The 23,104-nt window shown below is 39.8% G+C and overlaps 2 protein-coding genes across 4 annotated transcripts in view; both read right to left on the reverse strand.

Moving 5' to 3' along the window:
• VPS39 (VPS39 subunit of HOPS complex) overlaps positions 1-11,465 on the reverse strand; it is a 45,428-nt gene extending 33,963 nt beyond the window's left edge. Inside the window, exons 1-2 of one of the 2 annotated variants that reach the window (XR_008699161.1) lie at positions 11,248-11,465; positions 3,215-3,280 (exon numbers count right to left, since the gene is read on the reverse strand). Coding sequence is in view for 1 of the 2 variants with exons in the window: in XM_055537471.1 (XP_055393446.1) it covers positions 3,215-3,280; positions 11,248-11,320 (139 nt within the window). In the remaining variant the exon portion in view is untranslated. The remainder of the gene's footprint in view (positions 1-3,214; positions 3,281-11,247) is intronic. The other variant, XM_055537471.1, reaches the window with a different exon arrangement.
• A 1,713-nt stretch (positions 11,466-13,178) lies between these two features.
• TMEM87A (transmembrane protein 87A) overlaps positions 13,179-23,104 on the reverse strand; it is a 39,217-nt gene continuing 29,291 nt past the window's right edge. The window contains exons 16-20 of one of the 2 annotated variants that reach the window (XM_055537492.1): positions 19,402-19,475; positions 18,923-18,984; positions 17,302-17,354; positions 16,773-16,803; positions 13,179-14,439 (exon numbers count right to left, since the gene is read on the reverse strand). In XM_055537492.1, the coding sequence (XP_055393467.1) occupies positions 14,398-14,439; positions 16,773-16,803; positions 17,302-17,354; positions 18,923-18,984; positions 19,402-19,475 (262 nt within the window). In that variant the 3' untranslated portion in view covers positions 13,179-14,397. Of the gene's footprint in view, positions 14,440-16,772; positions 16,804-17,301; positions 17,358-18,922; positions 18,985-19,401; positions 19,476-23,104 lie in introns of both variants that reach the window. The other variant, XM_055537491.1, reaches the window with a different exon arrangement.

Consider the following 23,104-nt stretch of genomic DNA (forward strand, 5'->3'; position numbering starts at 1 on the left):
ACGCAGCTAGTTCCATGGATGATTCATAGAGGCCCAGCTCTATTTCTGGCTGATAAACAGAACAGAAGTGGCTTAGAACTGAGCTGTTCTCTAACGGTATATAGAGAAGTGAGGCTTCTAATTAGAGATTGATTTCCTAAGTAAGGTAAGTTAATATTGCTATCCCAGTGACCTGTGGGGAAACTGAGGAAAAGTAACTAACCTGTCAAGGGTTACATTATGAATTGGGGAAGGAACAATCACCACCAGGGTTCCAAGTCAGATTAACATTAACATTACCAGTGTGAGCCTATACTATGTTGAAAAGTTTACTTTTAGAGTCCAGTTTTCAATTCCTCATCACTTATACAGAAATGATATAGTAAACAAGTTACTTTATCAGAATGATGGCACAAAGAAGTGATTATCTTTTGGGATAAGAATATTAGATTCTCTTATCTCCCTGCCTTGTACATCATCTGAGCCCACAGTAAAGGGTCAAAACAGAGTTGCTTAATGTTGAATAAAATCAAAGGCAGGTTTAATTTTTAAATTATAGACTGGGTTGATATCACAGAGTACAAATATTCTGGCTTTGAAAAATGTAAAGCAAGGGCCAACAAAGTACTGTCTGGGGGTCAAACCCAGTCCTCCATATGTTTCTATAAATAAAGCTTTGCTGGCACACAGCCACATCCATGCTCTTTTGCTCCAGTAGCAGAATAATCATGACAGAGACCTTATGACCTGAAAAGCCCCAAATATTTACTATTTCTGTAAGTAGATAAGATAGGGGCTCCCAGAGAAAGAGAATCAGTCATGGTTTTCTTGACATAAAAGAAGCCATTTTTCTTCCTCTAAGCCATTGTGTAATGTAAGCCTGACCACAGTGCTTGTCCCTGCCAGGTCTCAGTAATAATGGTCTTAAGGGAACAAAAGAACAAACCTTTATCAGGCAAGAGAAGTCACAACAGCAAAGACAACAAAGCAGGTATCAAGACTCCCAGTTCTGTTTCAGTGGTAAAGATTAGCCTACTTTCTCGAGATTTTGCAGAATTTAACACCTGTCCCCACTACCCACCCCCCCACCCCCCACCCCCACAAAAGGATAATGATATTGATCTTTTCAGACCCTCTTGACTTCACTCAACTAAAGCTTCAACTCTCAACTACCCAAGTCCCTTAATTTAAAAAAACTTTTCCAATTTTGCTGCTTGGGGACACGCTGCTTTGGGAAAGATCTCCAGTGTTCTCCTTAGTTGCAACAAGTAATAAATCCTTCCTTCTTCCACTCTCTTGCTTGCTTGTGTCTTTTTGCTCAACACCCACCAAGAGGCGAACCCAGTTTTGGGGTAACATTTAGTCCTTTTTTTGGGAACAAGTTGGCAGACTATTGATTTAAAGTTAAAAAACTTAGAAATGAAATATAGTAAGTCTCCTACATACGAACATTCAGGTTGTGAACTTTCAAAGATGCAAATGTGCGTTGCATCAACGTCAGGTTGTGTTGAAGTTGCAGCCTGTGCCCTCCGATTGTGTTAGTTGGGTACCCAGGCTAACTTTGTTGGTCTTACAAACAAACAGGACTTACGAACGTGCTCTTGGAATAGAACTCGTTCATGTGTAGGGGACTTACTGTAAAGCCTATTTTGATCTTCTGGTTTCCTTTCCTACCCCACCACTGAACTTGACTACCATCCTCCTTCTCTATTATACCAGTGAAGGGAAGCAGAACATACCACCCTGACATATGCTTCTCTGACACAAAGATTATTTTCAGCTGAAGGTAACTGAGGTGCAGCAGATACAAGAAAAGTTCTCTACCCTCCCCCATCTGCCAAAGAGCAAGACATAAATTTACAAAGGTCCCTTCTCTCTCCTCTCTACCAAGGGCAACATTTAATTTAGAGACAACTCTAGACCCTTATCAGCCCAGAGACTACACCAGAGCAATCTACACAACAAATTTATCTCCAGCTAGTTTCCCCATATATTTGCCTTCCCATAATTTGCCACTCTAGAAACTCAAAGTCCTCTTCCTTTGTCTTGGTGCTTCTCTGATTTACAGCTCCTCATCCAGTCAACCTAAGATGGGTAAGAGTAAAAAAGAATTCTTTCCTCCCTTACACCTGGTAAGATGCTCTTTTTTCCCAATGTTACCCTTGTTACAAGCTCCAAAGAGAATGCTCTATTTCTACTCTTACAGTAAGCTATTTACTATGGAAAGTTATATACCAGGTTGAAAGCCATGAAATTGTTTCTTCTAATATAGCCAAATAATGACAATTTTATATGGTTCAACCTACTCTGGCCTTAACAGCTTATTCCTATAGTATGTATCTCCAGGGTATAATATACAAACATCAATTTTCTACAAAGAGAACAGAAATAAAATTAGGAAAAGGGAGTGAGGTACTTTTTCCCCACTAGAGGGCACTCTAACAGAATAAACTTCAAATACTTTTAGAGGCTTCCCTGATAGCTCAGTTGGTAAAAGATTCTGCCTGCAGTTCAGGGGACCCTGATTCAATTTCTGGGTTGGGAAGATCCCCTGGAGAAGGGAAAGGCTACCCATTCCAGTATTCTGGCCTGGAGAATTCCGTGGACTGTATAGTCCATGGGGTCGCAAAGAGTTGGACACGACTGAGCGACTTTCACTTTCTACATTTTTACTGACAGAAATATTCGATTAAAGTTTTAGTTTTCCAAGTCCTTGCATCCAACCCCAGCAATTTTGTGAGATACTTTATAGAAGAGGAAACTGACCGTGGAAAGGGCCTACTCAGAGTCACATGTCAGAGAAGTAAAGCCTGACTCAAACCCAGGTCCTCTCTGCCCTAGCCCGCCCCGCAGAAGTTTAACACGATCTTTAAAATCAATAGCTCCTAACTTTTCTTCCCTTTCTATCACACCATTTACACAAGAATTCTATTCCTGTAATATTTCTTATTTCTGGCCTGATTCTCCAACAAGTGAGGAGGGAAAACACATCCAGCCCCACCTCCCAGAAGGTGATATGGGAACATAGTCTGAAAAAAAGAGAAAACCCTTGAGAGTCTCACAAGTTTCTCCCCACTCCCCGCTCTTCCACTGTGCTACCACCAACCCCCACTCACCTTTTTAATGGTCCAGTAATCACTGATTTCACAGCTGTATACCAGTTGACTACCATTTTTTTTTTTAAAACTTGAGTAGTAAGCCACTTGCTACTTGGTTCTGAAAAGTTGCCACTTACCAACGTCTTTCCGAATCCTATAGAGAAGAAGATGACCTTGTTTTGTTCCAACAAGCAGCCATTCCTCTGAAAAACAAAAGGACCATCAGCTTTAATAAGACCCTGTTTCCTTAGTTGGGGCTTACAATCAGAAATCAAAAGGTTGAGAAAATGACTTGGCTTTGATAATATGTGTTTTGCAAAACTAAGAAATGTTTATATTCAAGAAATGTTTGAGAATTGAATAATTGAAAACAATATTTATTGAAGTAGGTGAGACATATCAGAGAATGAAAAATGCCGCCAGCTTCATTGTTTCAAAATGAAACCGACTAAAAATATGATAGAAGTTTATAAAATCATCAAATGGGTAGCATAAACATAAGACGAGGTATGTTTCCCTGTGCCACAGCACATGAAGCTTATAGGACTAACTATCTCAAAAGATGGTCTAACAGACAGTATCAAGTGTGACAAAGATGTGAAGAAACTAGAATGTTCATACATTGTTCACAGGAAAATAAAATTGCAGCCCTATGGAAAACAATCTCACAGTTTCATACAAGACTAAACACAGAGTTACTGTATGACCCAGCAATTCCAAAACCCATGGGTATACACATCTTAGAAATGAAAACATATGTTCCCACAAAAAACTGTTCATAGGTGTTCACAGCAGTGTTATTCACAATAGCCAAAAGGTGGAAACAGCCTAAGTATCCACCAATGGATGGGTGGATAAACAAAATGTGGCATATCCATTCAATGGAATATTCCAGTCATTAAAAGAAATGAAGTGGTGACATATGCTACAAAGCGGATGGATCTGACAGTATCATACTAAATGAAAGAAGCTAGACAAAAAAGGCTACATATTGCATGCTTCTATTATATTACATGAAATGTCCAGGATAGGCAAATAGAGAGACAGTAAGATTAGTGGTTGCCTAGAGCTGGTGGGCTTAAGAAGAATGGGGCTAGTGGGCTTGGGGAAAAAGAAATGGGATTTCTTTTCAGGGTTACAAAAACGTTTTGAAACTGACTGTGGTGATATTTGCACAACTCTGTGAATGTACTGACAACCACCAAATTGTACACTTTAAATAGGTGAGTTGTATGGTATATGAATTATATCTCAATAAAGCTCTTACTTAAAAAAAAAAAAAAAGAAAGAAAAGATGGTCTTGGTTACTGGTTCTTAAATTCTGATGTGCATCAGAATTATTTGAGGATTTATTAAAATAGATTAGTAGCCCTTGCCCTCAGTTTCTGATTCAGTAAGTCTGGAAGTGGGCCTGGGGATCTGCATTTCTAATAAGTCCCCAGGCAATGCTTATAATGTTTGTCTAGAGATAGCATTTTGGGAGACACTGGTCTTGGCTAAAAGTCAAAAGGTTCTGAAAGGACTTAAATAATTACCCTGATAGATTTATATTAAATAATTAACCTAAACTAAGCATGTACAGATATTTCCTTGGCTTTTTGATGTTGTAACATAAAGGTCACTCATTCCCTTCATAAACTTCTAGATCCTTTGTATTGGATAATTGCATAGACAAACTTTACTGAGGATGCATTGTATTCCTGGAAATGCTAAGCACTTATCACATGTTATAACAACTATCCTTTGAAGTATGCCTTTTTCTTTTTTAAAAGAACTTTTGGCCATACTACATGTGGGATCTTAGTTCCCCAACCAGGGAACTGGTTCCCCCTGCAGTAGAAGCATGGAGTCTTAACCACTGGACCGCCAGGGAAGTTCCAGTATGTCCTTAACTTAAATCTCTATTTTATAGATGAGGAAGTTGAGGTCTAGGGAATAAGTAACTTGTCCAGAGTCACACATTTAGTAAGACATGTGTAGCAGAGACAGGATCCCAACCCCAATTTGTCTTACCCTTAGCCATATGCTGAAAGTGAAAGTTGCTCAGTCGTGTCCAACTCTTTGCGACCCCATGGACTGTCCACGGGATTTTCCAGGCCAGAGTACTGGAGTGGGTAGCCTTTCCCTTCTCCAGGGGATCTTCCCAACCCAGGAATCGAACCCAGGTCTCCCACATTGCAGGCAGACTCTTTACCAGCTGAGCCACAAGAAAAGTCCAAGAACACTGGAGTGGGTAGTCTATCCCTTCTCCAGGGGATCTTCCCGACCCAGGAATCAAACCAGGGAGATTTGCAGGCAGATTCTTCACCAACTGAGCTATCAGGGAAGCCCTGATATGAAGCACATGTTATGATGCACTTATTAAGGCATCTCATCTCAAAACAATGGGTGTTAGCCACAGGCTATCTGAAAGGTACGGTTATGTTTATAAAACAGGTCTGGAGCCACTCCAGGTTGATGTCCTTAGTCTTCCAGAAAAAGATAATGACTCTGTCCTCTTTTAGGTTTTAAAGTAAAGGCAGGACACAGAAAGTAAGATAGTGTGCTCTCAATGACATAAGTGGAAACGAGAAATAGCACTAGTTCCAGTGGAACGCTGGTGACGTATGTCAGAGCAGAACACGGGGAAAAAGAGTGCCGTTCACAAGGCTTGCTTCGAAAAATGTATTATGTTTAGAACTTTACTTATATTAATAGATATCACTGTACCGAGCAATTGATAATATTAAAGTTGATTTTCAGGACACCCACTAATATTTCAAATACAAATAAAACAGAATTTTTTAAAAATTTACTTACACACAAAAACCTACAGCAAAAAGGGCAACATAATGTTCACCATCTTCCCCATCCTCTCCACTGTGACCCCCAAGCACCTGCCAGTGTCCGTTTTTCTTTACCTCTTTCAACAGGTTCATCAACTACCCAGGTCTGCAAGGCCTATCAACTTTACCTCTACAAGGGACCTGGCAGCAGCCGTCTCCCAGAGTCCCCAGGGACCCCTCGGCCGGTCTCATGCTGTGTGTCCTTCCATGTGCTGTCTGTGACCTTAAAGCACATCTCCAATGCTGTCAGACCGGGGTTTAAAAAATCCTCATGAAGCTGGACTGCCAAAATATGAAGCCAAACTCCTAAGCATGGTTTCCAAGGGTGTGCTTTCCATTTGTATTGAAATGTTTATTTGCCAATAGACATTTCTATCAAATGTCTACTCTACTGGTGATAAAATGGAATCAAATAAATTTATTGAAAAATTTAAAAAAAATTTTAATTGAGGGACTTCCTTGGTGGTCCAGTGGTTAAGAATTCGCTTTGCAAGGCAGAGGACAAGGCTTTGATCCCTGGATGAGGAACTAGGACCCCACATGCCTTGAAGCCTGAGAGCTGCAACGGGAATCCCACATGCAGCAACTAAGACCCAATGCAGCCAAATGAAATAAATAAATATTAAAAGAAAAAACTTCTTAAAAAATTTTTTAATTGAAATTTTATTTGACCCTTCTCAATTATTCCTCTGGAGATGCTGACGAAAATGCACTGATCATACATGCAACGTATTGAAACAGCTTTCTTTTAACTAGTAAAAGCACCACACACATATTCATTTCTAATACTCAAAGTCAAGGAAAACGAGTGCATCATCCAGACATAACAATGGCATAGAGCTCTGACGAGGCCTGATTTGGTTACAGAAGTCAACGGGGGTTCAGGTGGCCAGAACCTGAACCAACCCAAGGCCAGAGGACCAACCCAGGCTCAGGTGACCAGAGGACCAACCCACGCATGCTCTATGTCACCAGACAACATAGCTGTGCGTGTAAAACACTGAACATGAAAAGCCTGCAGGGCAGGCAGAGCATGGGGTAGGTGGACAGTCTCTTCTGGGACTCAACACTGCACGTCAGAAAGTGGAACACACTATACAAACAGGCAACACAGGCAAAAACAAAGGAGAGTCAGCCCTAGAAAACTCCCAATGGCCTAATCCTGAGCCACAGGATCACAGACACCATTCCTCCTGGGAGGGAAGGTGAAGCCCTCTAGCTCACAATTACCCTAGTGAAGCTCCATCCAACAGTGCTGCTGCTGCTGCTGCTAAGTCGCTTCAGTCGTGTCCGACTCTGTACGACCCCATAGACAGCAGCCCACCAGGCTGCCCCGTCCCTGGGATTCTCCAGGCAAGAACACTGGAGCGGGTTGCCATTTCCTTCTCCAATGCACGAAAGTGAAAAGTGAAAGTGAAGTCGCTCAGTTGTGTCCTACTCTTTGCGACCCCAGGGACCGCAGCCTACCAGGCTCCTCCGTCCATGGGATTTTCCAGGCAAGAGTACTGGAGTGGGGCGCCATTGCCTTCTCCGATCCAACAGTGCCCTCAGTCCAAATGTATGTGATAAACCCCCACTGCTGAACATGGCAGGGAATACAGAGATGAACAGGGTAGTGGTCACTTCCCTTCTTTGAGTCACAGGGCAAAGAACAGTGTTTCTCAAAGCAGCAGCCCCTGATTCGCTGTGTCAGAATCACCTGGACTTATTAAAAATGCCCAGTCCTGAGCCCAGCTCCCAGAGATTCTGATGCAGTGATTCTGCAGTGGTGCCCTGAAATTTGCATTTAAAAATTTTTTCATTATATGAGAAATTAACCTAGTTCCAAAGCTAAAACTATGAGAAATCCATTCTGTCCACTTCACCTTGTTCTCTTCCTTCTGCTGTAAGTAACCATTTTAATCATTCTTAACTTATTTTTCCATTTTCTTTGGAAAACAAATAAAAATGATTTGGTATACACACATACAGATACACACACACATACCTACATTTCTTTATAGGCTCTGAATATACATCAAAGTTTGAGAACCAAGCTCTAGAATCAGATATGATTTACTGGATTTACCTTGGAAAAACTACTTAAATTTTCAGGTTCTTCCTCTGGAAAATGGAGTTGTTATTATTGCATAAATGCTTACTACATCTAAGTACTCAACAATGAAGGCCCTTACTATTAGTCAATTAAACAAATATTTAATAAGTATCCATTATGAGTCAGGAACTCTTCTAGGCACAGTAAATAAACCTATGTACAAAACGAAGTTGTTGCTCTGAAGGAACTTATACTCTAATATGGAATGACAGAGACAATAATAACATAAAATAGCAGTAAGAGGCTTCTATGATAAGAAGATAAGGCTGAGTAAAACAGTAGCACATTGGTGGATGCGGCATTTTCTTTTATACAAAATAGCTCGGGAAGGTCTTGCTGATTTATGTGATATCTCAGCAAACAAAATGAGGAATGAGCCGTATATCTAGGACAAGAGACTGTCAGGCAGAGGAAGCAGCAAGTGCAAAGGCCCTGAGATAGTTACATGCTTTGTGTGTTCATGGAACAAGAACAACCATGTAACTAGTAGCAGAGAGGAGCAAGGGATAAGACCACAGGGAAAAACCAGGAACATAACTAGAGGCCTGCTCATGACAGGTGTTGCCAGTCATGTTAAGGACTTTGGAACTTATTCCAATTGTGATGTGAAGCTACTGGAGGGTTTTGAGCAGAGGAGAGATGCAAATAGATGACGTTTTCAAAGGATCTCTCTACCTCTATGTGGATAAAAGACTGCAAATGGCACAATGGCAAACCCAGGGTGATGAGTCAGAAGACTATTACAGTCATTCAGATGGGAGAGACTGGTGCCTTCATCAACAGCAGTGAACAGTAGAGATGGAGAGAAGCGACTGGATTGTAGATTTTTTCAGGAGGTGGAACAGATAAGATTTGCTGATGGATTGGATGTGGTGTATAAGAGATTAAGAGAAGTCAAGGATAATTCCAAGGCTTTGAGATTTAGCCAAATGGGTAAACAGAAATGCCATTTCTGTTTGCAGAGATAATGGGATACAGGGGGATGGGCACGTTTTGAAATCAGGAACTGTTTTGGCCATGCGACCAGATATCCAAATGCAGATGCTGAAGAGGCAGCTGGATTCTACAACTCTGGAGTTTCAGGAGAAGTCCTCCTCCTCATCACCATCAGTATCTTCCTCACTCCCATGTCCCAGAAGATGGGATTATGGTGGCTCTATGACATCATCCAGCTCAAATACTGTCTGGCCCTACAGAAGCCTGGAGGTTCCTGGATGAACTTTCCACCTAAGGTCACAATGTAGACAGAAGGGGTAAAAACTAGAAACAGCAATATTTACTGCAGCTAAAGCCTGAAAATAAAGTAGTTTTGAGGCACAAGGCAGTAAATGGCCTCTCATAGTCCAATACCTAGTGCAGCAATCTTGTAAGCAACAGGTGTTTCTCCTGTTTTGCTGGAGTTTAGACAGGCCAAAAGCTACCTACCATTTCAAAAGCTGTTTCTGGAAAGCACAGGTACAGAAAATCTTTATGGTAACAAACTGCAGTTGGTGAAAGAGCCTGAAATATGTGGACTACTAGTCCCACAGGGTATCAGGGTCAAGGATTCTGACAAGCTAAGTGGAGTGTGGCACGCGGCTGCATCCATCCTTTTCAGAAACATATGTCCGAGGCTGAGTGGATTAGCCTTCCCTCCATGATCACATATTAGGCAGCATAAGTCTCTGTTATCATTTATCTTGTATTGTAATCTGTTCACATTTCTTTGTCTGCCACTGTGTGTCCCAGGAGCACAGGCACTGTTTCTTACTCATCTTTGGGTTCCTCTTTTTAGCAGAGAGACTGGCCCATGCAGGCACTTAATACACACTTGACGAATAAACAGGGGAGTGATCCCCTTTGTGCTGAGTGTCAGATCTTTCATTTTTTCAATTTCTTTTTTTTTTCTCCTCTACTTATTTTAAATTTTTACTGAGAGCATTTAATGACAGAAAAGTGGAAGTTTTCTTGAGATACCTGGAGGAAGTAGGATTCTCTCCTTAACCCTAGGGCAGACTGCTGTGGAGGTGTGACTTTAAAAAGTCCCAGAGCTAAACAACCACAATGTTACTGTATAGCACAGGGGCCTATATTCAGTATCTTGTGAAAACCATAACAGAAAAGAAGATGAAAAATAATGTATAATATATGTAAAACTGAATCATTTGCTATACAGTAGAAATTAACACAACAGTGTAAATCAACTATATTTCAACAAAATAAAATTGAAAAAAGAGGTCCATGGCAGCTGGGGGAGAGTGGTGGGGGTGGAGGGGGAGTGCGCACACATTAATAAGATATGTAGTGAAGGTACCTTACTGAAAAGGATGTGAAGAATTCTGACTGAGTGGCACTGTCCATGACAATGAATAGAATGCCAGCTACCACCAAGATTCCACCAAGCCCATCATGATACTCAGCTCAGTATAAGATCTGATTAAGGTTCTGAGCCACCTTGATTTCTAGGACCTGGACATTAACAGGAAAGACTGAAATTACTTCTGTTTGGTGTTTGGTTATCAGACACACAAACACTCGTGGATAGGAGCATAATGTTCACAGGAGTCAAGGTTTATTTCAGAAACCATTTGTATTCTAGAACAGAGTCACCTGATCTTGCTTTCTGTACTGGCCAATCCCAAGTGGATCATGCAACGTTTTATGGGTTAGGTTTCCTGACAGCCTGAAATGACCCTCTTCTACTTATAGGAGTCAGGTAACTTGGGCATTTTGATTATGAGACAATCAACCACTTGGCTAGATTAAAAGTGGAGAGTAACAAGTTAGCTACAGTAGTTAGAAGTAAGTGATGAGTGGCCATTAAGGGGGAAAAGACATAGCTGCTAACTTGTTCAATGCAAAACAAGCAAACAAAAAGCAAAACTGTGCTGTCTTTCACCTGGAAAACAACTGTCTGGACAAGTTCAAGTCCCTAGCAGTCTGAGAACTTCTGTGGAACTTTGTTACCTAAACTAAAGACTTATTGGGAACAGAAATGAGCCCAAACTGAGTAGTTAATAAGCAAAGTTCCACCCCCAACTCCCTACCGAGAGCAAGGGCAGGTGAACATCCCTAAAATGCCTGGATCCCCGGAGATCGCCCAAACAGCTCCACCGCCCTCGCTGTCAACAGTGCTCTGCCTCCCCTCATCCTAGGCCCCTTTTGGAGGACACCCGACCAGAGTCCACACAGCCAGAGGCCGTCCACTTCCCTAGCCTCGTGAAAGGTCTCAGCCGCTCCCGCGCTGACCCCACCTGGCCCCTCGTCTCACCCCAGGCAGCCAGACAGTCGATCTGCAGAGGCAGCTTTTCTAGGATCGGCACCGGCTCGAAGGCGTCGTGCATGGCGGCAGGCGCAGTCGCCGCCACAGCCTCAACCGGATTGTGCCGAGTCGGGTGTGGGGCCGGAATCAGGACCAGGGAAGAGTGGGGACCTCGGCTACTGGCTCTTGGGCAATAGAGCCATCAACGATACCGGACTTCCTGCAGAGTTAAGCCCGCCCCTTCCGCAGCTGAAGTTCCGCCCCTTCCGCCCCGGTTCCTAGCGCAATCTCCAGGAGTGACCTGGTACCTGGGTTCGCGTTTTTCGCTGGACCATCGTGGAGCCCGAGTGGTCATGGGTTTAACAAGGTGGAAAAGGGATCTTAATCTTTGAACTGTTTTGGGCATCAGAGCATGATGAAGAATTCAGGCTTTGGCGTTAGACTTGGGATGGAGACCTGTTATTTAGGAAATGAGCTCAGGAGCTGTGGCGTTTAAGAAACAATCTCTAGAAGCCTTAGTTCTGTATCTGGAAAGTGATGGTAGTGTTGTGTACCTAACCTTGTGAGCTCTTAGCAACAGCTGACATTCTAAGCACTCAATCAATGGTACTTTTAGTATTACCATTATAAACCCAACTAATTCGCAGTAACTTTCCCTTGTATTTTATTTTAGGGGCTTATCGAGGCCAGCAATTCTCAAAGTATGGTCCCTAGGTCAGCATCACCTGGGAACTTGTTAGAAAGGCAGTCCCAGACCTCATCCAGCCCTACTGACTCAAACACTGAAGGCGGGAGGGGTGGGTGGTGGTCCAACTGTGTTTTACTAAGTCCCCAAGGTGAGTCCATGAACTTTTAAAGTTTGAGAACGAATGCCAAGAATGATCTGTATCTGGCAGTTTACCCCCAAGAAAACAGCTAGTATGCTGTGAAGTGAAGCATTTGGTTTAAAGCAAAATGTAAAAGAAAAAAGGAGTGAATCTGTGATATAACCATATTAAAAAACAAAAACCCTACAGCCCTGGTCACTTTTAGTTTCTTCATCTGTAAACGAGGAATACTGTCCCATCTTTATCAAATACTGTTTCTGATAATCAAATGAAGTATTTTCAAGTAGTAAGAAACACAAAAATTGCTAAAGAAATCTTGGGGCTAATTTTCCCCATAGAAACTGAACACCTTGAAAATTGAGAATTACCAGGTGTTCTGCTAGAAGGCCTGCTACCTTGTAGTTCCAGTTCAAGACCAAAATAAACCATGTAGACTCTTAAGTTGGTTACAGATCAATGTGATAATATAAATTCCTTCTGAACCTAGTCTAAGAACTGATACACTACAGCCAATCACATTAACACGTCATGAGAAAACGGAATTACCAGGCTATAGAATTTGTGCTATACACCCCTGCTTTTAACAGTAGGTTTCTGGGAATTTCCAGGCAGTCTGGTGCTTAGGACTTGGCACTTTCACTGTTGGTGGGGGAACTAAGATCCTGCAAGCCATGTGGTGTTTAAAAAAAAACAAAAAACAAAAACCGGGGGTTTTTGCCTAGTTTCAAATTGATATCTAACCAGTCTCAAAAATATATGACCAATTATGCTGCTGCATTATGACCACTATTCACTTGCTGAGTTTTGGTGTGGAAGAACAGAAGTACACAAAGTTAATACCAGCTGTTTGCAAATAGGTTAACCTGAGAATAGGCAGTCTGTATTGTTTCTTAAGAGATACTATCTAGGTGATTTTTGTTGTTAATCACCATACCAAACAGCTAGAGAAATGTTATATAAACACTTTAGTGAAGATTGTAGTCACATGGTCACTGATTTTAACAGAAAATAAGACAATATAGAATAAAAACCAAGGAAGGGAAATTCAATGAGAGTGTGGAGAAAGAAGGGTCTTCAGAGAAAGTCTTGGAAAAAAAGTGACAAAAACATGAATTTTGTTAAAATTTTTTAATATTAAAAAGTGGCATGAACTTTCTATGTAGAACAAAAAATCTTGGGAAGGCAAAATTGTGGACAAAATCATTCGAACAAATAATAGTGCTTCAAATGAATCCCATCACCTTGTGATGTTTCTTATAAACCATCCCTAAGCCAACACCAGATACAAGTACAATCCTAAAAAATGAGCAGCAGTCCAGGGCCTCCACATTATTTCATGCAGAAAAAACTGTTTAAGAAAGAAGGACCTGTTTCCTTTATATTAGCTCCTGCTTCTGAAGCACGACCCCTTTAGCAGGGTGCTCGCTCACATGCACTTACGATAGAGTGCCTTTCTGCATCTAGTGCAACACCCAGTGAAAGGCATGAAGGCAAACAGAGCACTGCCCAGGACTCCACAACGCTGCCCCTGAAGGCTTACAAAACAGTAGTTAAAAGTTCTGGAGTGTGCACCACATTGCCAGCAATGGGATGTGTCACAATAGCAGATGTCAAAAGAGTTAAGCTAATATTTCTCTCTAAAGTACATCTGAAATAGAAAAATCTTTAATATACACCATTTGTAAACAAAATTGCACTTGATTTTGCTTCTTCAAATGATCTAAATCACACTGTAACAGTCTCTCTCTCTCTCCCTTTGTTGTCTGTTGTTGCTCTTTTAATCACTGATAGAACTGTGGCTCTTTAACGCAGGACTTTTTTTTTCCCCTCTAAACTACCTCTGCAAGATTTAACCTTGGCTTCCCAGGAAACACAAAGATAATTAACAATTTCACCCATCACCTATGTAATTCCCTAAATAAATAAAAATTACAGGCAGTTGCTCCTGGATATTACATATTATGGCATTGATGTCACAGTTCTTCAGAGGATGTTAAATTTTTTAGTTTGACAGATTAAACAATTTAAACATTATAGAAGGTTTAGGAACAACATACACAAGTTGCATAAACATCAATGTCAGGGTGTGGGAGGGAAAGGGGCATCAATGCTGCAAATAAAAAACTTGTAGATTCTTTTCATCCTATGAACTTGTTTTCAAGAGAATATTCTCCTTGTTCCAACACCTCTCACCAGCTCCAGTGCACAAAGATCAAGGAACAGATCAAGATGTCATTGCCTCCTTTAATCCCATGGAGCAGTGCAGTGACTAACATAGAAGCTGATCTCTTTCCAGGTCCTAGCGATCCTCAGTTGCTAATCTTCCCATTCTTTACTCCATTTTGGACCTTTCGAAGTGCGTGATCATTCGTTCCTAGGGAGGAAAAAGTTATTTTAAGTATATTAATTTTAAATGGTCTACATTCCAAATATCTTTTACAAAAATGATCCCAGGTTTTCTTAAGTACTTGCTTATGTTCATTAGCTATTTAGAGCAATGCTTCCTAATCATCTATGAAGATTTTGAAACATACAGATGTCCAAGTCCAAAGATTAACTGAAGCAAAATCTCTAGGCTTCTGGACAACAAGCCACAAAGCAAAAGGAACTGTGTATTTTAGAGTCACTTAAGCTTTAATAAAAATGTGTACCTCCTGTGATTCAGGAATTTAACTTAACGGAAGAGTCAAGGATATGGGCAAAGATTTAGCTTCTACCATCTCTACTATTGTAACAATACTAGAAAGAATTGTGTCCAAAAATATAAGACTGTATAGACAAACTACAGTATATCCTGATTAAAATTACATTTGATGAAGAAGTTCTAGACATCTGTTGTACAACAATGCACATATAAATTAACACTTTGCACTTGAGAAAGGTTAGAATGGTAGACTTTATGTGTTTTCCATTATAATTTTTTAAAATCATGTAATTTTGTAAAATCATGTAATTTGATTATAAAACAGTATTTGTAATATGCTGTTTCAATTGAAAAGATTAATGTAATACTATTAAATTTCACAGTAACTACACAGGAATTTTACTTTAGTCTTCATTTTCCCCAAACTCTGACAGAACTGTAAATCCCTTTGCAATATGATCAATTACATCAGAAAATCTATCCTTTTCACATTTTTTTCTTAGAAGTACCCCTCCCTGAAGCTCTCTGTTCTCCTGTTCCATTCTGGACTAACTGCTCTCCAAACATCATCCTAGGAATTTATCCCTGCCTCTGTGTCAGATCCTTGATTTCCTGGATCCAAAGTCTTTCTCTTTATAGCTCCCTCATATTCATATATTTTATGAATAAACATCTACATAGTAATTTTACTTTAGAATACTTTCTGATTTTATTTTAGGATACGTTTCCTGGGAAAGCACACATAGGATGTCCATTATTTTATTTTTTGCATGACTGAAAACATCTTTATTTTATCCCCAAATGATAATTGAGTATAGAATTCTAGTTTGAAAATAATTTTTCTCAGAATTCAAATACATTGTTCTATTATCTTCTAGCTTCCAATGTTGTTGAAGAGTCTGATGTTGTTGAAGAGTCAGATTCTTCAACTCTAGTCCTTTATCTGTTTCTCTTATAATTCATTTAAGTTCTTGAACCATTTTTTTATACAGGAAAATATAAAACCATGAAGTCTGCCACCAAAAGTACTACAATAAACACACATTCCCTGAACAGCACAGCTGGGTTTCACATCCTCAGCCCTCTCTGGTTGAAATATGGATGTCTGGAAAGCTGAAGCCAAAAGGGAAGTCCTGAAGGCCAACCCATTATAAGCAGAAGGTGGCACCCAAGAGAAAGAACTGAGAATACACCACAAAAAGCCAAGTGTTCCGTAAGCAGGCTTGTCTGAATGGTAGAGTTCTCAGTTAATTCAATGCATAGAACAGCTAAGGAATCTGACACTGTGCTGCACCACACAGCAGGTCAGTGGGGAGCGAAGAAACCATTTTCTAACAGTCAATCCAATACAGTAAGTCATAATGGGCAAAGGCTTTTATTTTTTTTTTAATTTTATTTTTAAACTTTACAGTATTGTGTTAGTTTTGCCAAATATCGAAATGAATCCGCCACAGGTATACATGTGTTCCCCATCCTGAACCCTCCTCCCTCCCCATACCATCCCTCTGGGTCGTCCCAGTGCACCAGCCCCAAGCATCCAATATCGTGCATCGAACCTGGACTGGCAACTCGTTTCATACATGATATTATACATGCTTCAATGCCATTCTCCCAAATCTTCCCACCCTCTCCCTCTCCCAAAGAGTCCATAGCTTTTAAAAGGCTTTCTGAAATCAAGATAACCTAAACATTCAGAACATGTCTAGAAGAGGTTTCCATGAACTCAGACTGCAAGTCTTAAATAAGACTTCAAGAGAAACCTTCTAGATGAAGTGTATGGAACCATATTAAAAGACTAAAAATCAACATAAACATTTTATTGTTGTTCAGTCTTGAAGTTGTGTCCAACTCTCTGTGACCCCATGGACTGCAACAACATAAACATCAGAAGTATACTATTATCCTTATTATCTGTAAGATAGTGACACAGAGAGTACTGATAGTAGGTAACAAAACCAGGCCATTACTGAGTCAAACAGATCAGTGTTCTTGAACAAAAGACTGATGACTGCCTATTAAGCCACCAGACACAAAGTTTATGTGTATATTATTTGATTACTAACCTCATCTGAATCCAGAAGGGCTGGAAGTGCTCTACAGAGAGAAAAACAAACTGATAAATGTAAAATAAAGCCATAAATGGTTCATAAAGGATAGTGGAATAATGAGTACAATTTAATGACATTTCAGGAAAAGACAAAAAACCCCACAAGAATCAGTTACTAAAATTGTATGGACTTTAATAGGACCAATGTTTAATTAACATTATAGACATCGAAAGGAACTCAAAAATTCCAAAAGGATTACCCCACTGATTTTAGGAAGACCTATAGCTAAATCTTTCTGAGCAGAAATGTCATCTGAATGAACAATCTGGATTACTTTCATTTGTATTAATACATCATTCCTAGTTTTTAGTTTCTAACATCTTTTAATGTTTTTAATACTTTGAATTATTTCCAATAATTTAATCTTTTACTTTCAGAGTTAACTACAAACATTCTCATTACTATGTTCTTCAGCTCAATTCATTTAAAATAATAAAATACTACTTTGAAAAAGTATTCTTGTGGTAATGATTCAAAAACTTACACATCTGTCACAGAAGAAGGAACATTTTCTTCTACCCACTTTAAATCATCTTCCTGCTGAGAACACATAAATGCCAGATGTTACTAAAATGCACCAAAATATATATCTCAAGTAAGAATCTAAAGAGGTCTCAATTTAATCTTGTTACTCTGAATTAGTATATTCACATAACAGGACTGAAAACACAGAAGTCAAATAATTTAATTTGAAAAAGTAAACTATATATACGAAATATAAAATGGTATCTTATATCCCTAAATGCTTTCTTTTCAATAGTGTAATACCTAGAGTTCTTCATGTAAGCTTTGAGCCTTAAAAATAAAATAAATTGTAAAGTCCTTTTAAATGTTGAGTGAATGCAGTTCTGAAGGAAAAAAAAAAAGCTGATTGAAGAAATCTTGATCTTTTTTCTTTAAAAAAAATTCAAAGTATAGTTGATTTACAATGCTGTGTTAATTTCTGCTATATGGCAAAGTGTTCAGTTATATAAATATATATATATATATATATGTATTCTTTTTCATATGCTCTCCATTATGGTTTATCAGAGGATTTTAAAAAATGTTATACTGGAGTATAGTTGAATTTCAATGTTGTGTTAGTTTCAGATGTACAGCCAAGTGAATCAGTGATACATATATCCATTTGCTTTTAGATTCTTTTCCCTTATAGGCCATTGAAGACTAGTAAGTAGAGTTCCCTGTGCTATATAGTAGGTCCTTGCTGTTTATCCATCCTATATATAATAGCTTGCATTTGCTAATCCCAAACTCCCACTCCTTCCCTCCTCCACCCCTCCCCACTTCCAACCATAAGTCTGTTCTCTATGAGTCTTTTTCTGTTTCATAGATAGGTTCGCTTGTATCATATTTTAGATTCCACATTTAAGTGACATAATATGGTATTTGTCCTTCCCTTTCTGACTTACTTAGTTTGGTAATCTGTTCATCCATGTTGCTACAAAGGCCGTTATTTCATTCTTTTTTATGGCTGAGCAGTATTCGATTGCGTGTATGTACCACATCATCTTTAGTCATTCATCTGTTGATGAGTATTTAGGTTGTTTCCATGTCTTGGCTATTGTGAATAGTGCTGCTATGGACATGGGAGTGGGGAGTGCCTGTATCTTTTTGAATTATGTTTTGTCTGGAAACATGCCCAAGGGTAAGATCCCTGGGTCATATGGCAACTCTTTCAGGAGCCTCCATACTGTTCTCCGTAGTGGCTGTACCAATTTACGTTCTCAACAACAATGTAGGAGGGTTCACTTTTCTCCACACCCTTTCCAGCATTTGTTATTTGCAGACTTTTTTATGATGGCCATTCTGACCAGTATGAGTTAATATCTCATTGTAGTTCTGAAAAAATCTTGATCTTTACTACAAAAAAGACCACCTTAGATTATTAATGAGGCTATGATTACACTGATGAAAACCATTACACAAAAACATCAGTATGGTCTGGAACTTTTTTAGGACATAGCAGAATCTCTTGCTATCTCTGTTTTTAAAAATGTTAATTATACAATAGGTTAAAAAAAAAATCACTAAGACCTGTACATAACTGCTGAGCTCCACCAAGAGTTAGAGGAGAGGGCAAAAAGAAAAGATATCATACTTACTGCTTTATTTACTTTACTATTTCCATTTGGTTCTTGTTTGGTACTTCTCATTTTCATCCCTTCTGTAGAAGAAAAAAAAATAAATATGGTTAACTATGTCAGTGACCACACTGACAGCAAAAATATATCAAGACCTTCATTTTAAGCTTACTGACACTAAATTATACTACAGGTAAGTTTCTTCATCTTTACATTTGTGCTGGAAAGTTCAAAGTAAAATTTTCAGCTCATCTATAGCACTGGACATTTAATGTGCCATTAATCACTGAACATCTTTAGATGAAGTTTCTTCTAAAGACTGATACCCTTTTGCTTTCCTCTAACTTTACCACATACCCAACTGAAGAATAGCATGTTGTAAAAGAGTAAATCAAAGTCTCTTGATTTTGATACTCACAATGTTATACTTCATTTACTCTATTTCTAAAAACCAGAAAGGAATATTAAAAGCACAAATAAAAGGTGAATTTTATCACTACCAAAGCTTTCTTTCAGCATAGGTTCCTTTTGTTCATCCTCCTCCTCTTCCTCAGACAATGGTGAAAAGGCAAACCTGACAGAACAAAGGTAGAACAGAAGGAAAAAATTAGAAAAGGAAAAATACTATTCCACTGTCTGGATTTTATAGGACTAATTATGGAAACCTCAATCACAGTCATTCATAATGTCAGTTTCATGAATAACACAACAGTTCCCTCCCTTCAGAAAGGTCTCAACTGCTGCTCTGAACAAGAGAGAAGCAGAATGGTATCATATTCATGAGTGCAGGCTCAGCCACAGGCTACTTGTGACCTTAGACAAGTTCCCTATTCTTCTCTGTGCCCCAGGTTCCTCATCTGTAGATGGGGATAATAATAGAACATTACTGTAATAAAGCAGATAAGTTATTTCAAATAAAGGGCTGAGAACAATACTTCATGGTAAGCAATCAATTAAATGTTCATTTATAAGCATATGTACCACACAAGGGTAAGCATACAATTCAAAATTTCAGCCTTCAAACTGGTAGTTATGATTTGGAAAGTCTGATTGTGCTGTGTTCCAAGTAATTTATCTTCCTTCGCAACTTGCAAGAGGTTCAGCAAAGCTGCTACTGGATAGGTAATTTTCAGAATGCTTAGCTGTGAACTCATTCTGCACTTTTCATTTTACTGTTGCTTATTATTTTTATTTTCTTGTTTTAAAGTCTCCCTTACATTCCTATAAGCTAGGAATAATAAAGAACACCTATAACCTGTTAAAGGGTAACTAACAAAAATTCACAATCCCAGCAATCCCAAGGCACTCACTAGTACCGAGTATATGCTGTGTGCCAGTGTGTTCTTAAAAGCTCACCTTGTATACACAGAGAGATCTAGCCTTTGCCCCTGACTGATGGGAGGTGATCTCTATGTCCCTGGCATGTCCTGCCTGATACGACTGTCACTGGTTACCCACTCTGGATCTGGCCACAGGACAGTCTAACAATGTGATTTGTGTTAAGCTCTCTGATGGTTAAGAATCCACCTGCAATGCAGAAGACCTGGGTTCGATCCCTGGGTTGGGAAGATCCCCTAGAAGAGGGCATGGCAACCCACTCCAGTATTCTTGCCTGGAGAATCCGAACAAACAGAGGAGCCTGGCGGGCTACAGTCCATGGGGTCGCAAAGAGGCGGACACAACTGGGTGACTAAACACAGCACATACTCCGGGACACACAATATCACTTCCAGTCTCCAGAGGAACTAGCAACTAAAGATCACAGGCTGACCTCCAGGCCCTCCTTGGAGACTGAAGGTTAGCCATACAGGCAGCAGGTAATCAAACCCCAATAGTGGCCCACAGGCTCGGGTGAGTTTCCCTCAGCTGGCAATACTCAGTATATACTGTCACTGTCATATATACAGTGCAACCAGGAGGAAGGAACACCGTCTGTGACTCCATGGGGAGCAGACAATTGGGAGAGATGCATTAGGACCCCTCCTGGACTCTGTATTTTAAGTATCTCCTCCAAGCTGATTTTAATGTTTACCCCTTTTCTGTAATAAACTATAGCCATGAACGCAACAGCTTTCAGTGAGTTCTGAGTCCTTTTAGTGAATTATCTAATCTGAACTGGTTCTGCAAACCCCTGAACTTGCAACTGTGTGTCAAAAGTGAAGACAGTCTTATAGGGACCATTCCCTCAGATTTTGCAGCTTAGCTAACTCCATGTAGCCAGGAACTTTTCTTGGTCTTTGTGGAATGTACTTCTGGTTTGAGGGGTGGGGGATGGAAAGAGAAGGTAGATACTTCACAATAAATAAAGTATATACATTTTAGAAGATAATAAGTGCACTGAAAGAAAAAATGGGGCAGAGGGGTATTGGAGGATATAAAAATAAATGTATGTAACTGAACAGGACCCTCTACCATCTTCCTGGGATAATTCCTCCCCCCACTGGCCCCCTCCTCCCTGGCTCCAAATCCTCTGCTAGCCTTTTGTTTGTAGAAAAACTTTAGCTTCCTAGGCCTTCCCCGAATTCCAAAGAAAAAATTCAATCAGAGAAATGAGAAAATGAGGAAGCAAAGGAAAACAGTCAAGCAAGACAAAACAATAATATTTCAGCCATTTAACAAAGTCAAAGACACTTAAGTTCCTCTTTACGGGCTACATATAATAGTCTAAGCCATATCCTTTGAGCTGTTTTTCAGATATTGAAACCCCCACCAGGTGGAACTACGTGTTGCCAAAAGTCGATAGATCCTAGACTGTTGGAACCAGAAGGTTGATGGGTACCGACTCCCAATTACCTCACCTCTAACCAATCAGAAGAATGTCCATGAGCTGATCATGCACCCATACCCCTACTCCCTATCTTTAAAAACCTTTCTCTGCTCTGGAGTAGGAAATGGCAACCCACTCTAGTATTCTTAGCTAGGAAATAGACAGAGGAGCCTGGCAAGCTAAAAAAAAAACAACCAAAAAACAAAAAAACAAAACCTTTCTCTGAAAACCACAGGGGAGTTTGGGTCTTTTAAGCCTGGCTGCCCGGACTCGTTGCTTGTGTTCTGCAATAAACACTGTACTTTGCTTCACCACAACCCAGGGTCAGCAGATGGGCCTTACTGTGCACAGGCAAGCAAGCCCAAGTTTGGGCTGGTAAAATGTACAAGGGTATTTAAGACAGTCTTATAGCTTATTCCTATTTTTAATGTTCCTGTGCATAAAAGGTATTTATTTACAGTAATATTTACTACTACAGTAATACAGTAATATTTACTGTTTATTTACAGGCCATTATTTAGATTGAAGCTGGGTTTTTTTAAAAGTATCCATAATTTTTATTTTTTCTTTTATCAAGTATAGATTACAATGTTGTGTTAATTTCTTCTGTAAAGAAAAGTGATAGTTATACATACGTATACATTCTTTTTTATATCCTTTTCACTATAGTTTACTACAGAATATACAATACAGTACCCTGTGCTATACAGTAGGACCTTGCTTATCCATTCTATATATAACAGTTTGCATCCACAGCAGATCTTTAGAAGGACCTACTTATAATGATGCTCCATGGCTGATGTCCAGTAACTTGGCACTTGAACTGTTCCCTAGCAGGTTAAGGGTGGACCACTGTACCTAGGCTGTCTGTACAATGCAGTCTATAATAAAATTTGCTTTGCTTCTGGGCTTTCGGAATTTTGGTACATATTAGGTACAAAGTGGGGCTTCCCAGGTGGCACTAGTGGTAAAGAACCCACCTGTCAAGGCAGGAGACATAAGAGACACAGGTTTGACCCATGGGTTGGGAAGATCCCCTGGAAGACAGCGTAACAACCCACTCCAGTATTCTTGCCTGGAGAATCTCATGGACAGAGGGGCCTGACAGGGTTGCACAGAGTTGGATATGACTGAAGAAACTTGGCAGGCAGGAAGGTACAAGGTGCTTACGTGGCCAGGCCCCGATAATAACCTGAGTGCTGAGTCTCTAATGGTATTCCATGGGCAGAAACATTACTGCATTTTTTGTGTTGGGAAAAGAAGCATGCATGATGTATAAATACTTCCTTAGAGGAGGAGGAGAACATCAGCAAACAAGGATTCTTCTATACTCTACCTGTGTCTTTTTCTCTTGCTGATCTCACCATTTTGCTGTAATAAACTTTGCTCTGGGATTTCCCTGGTGGTCCAGTTGTTAAGAATACCCCTGCAAGTGC

Source organism: Bubalus kerabau, chromosome 10 (genome assembly GCF_029407905.1).
Source record: "Bubalus kerabau isolate K-KA32 ecotype Philippines breed swamp buffalo chromosome 10, PCC_UOA_SB_1v2, whole genome shotgun sequence".
Taxonomy (NCBI): Eukaryota; Metazoa; Chordata; class Mammalia; order Artiodactyla; family Bovidae; genus Bubalus; species Bubalus kerabau.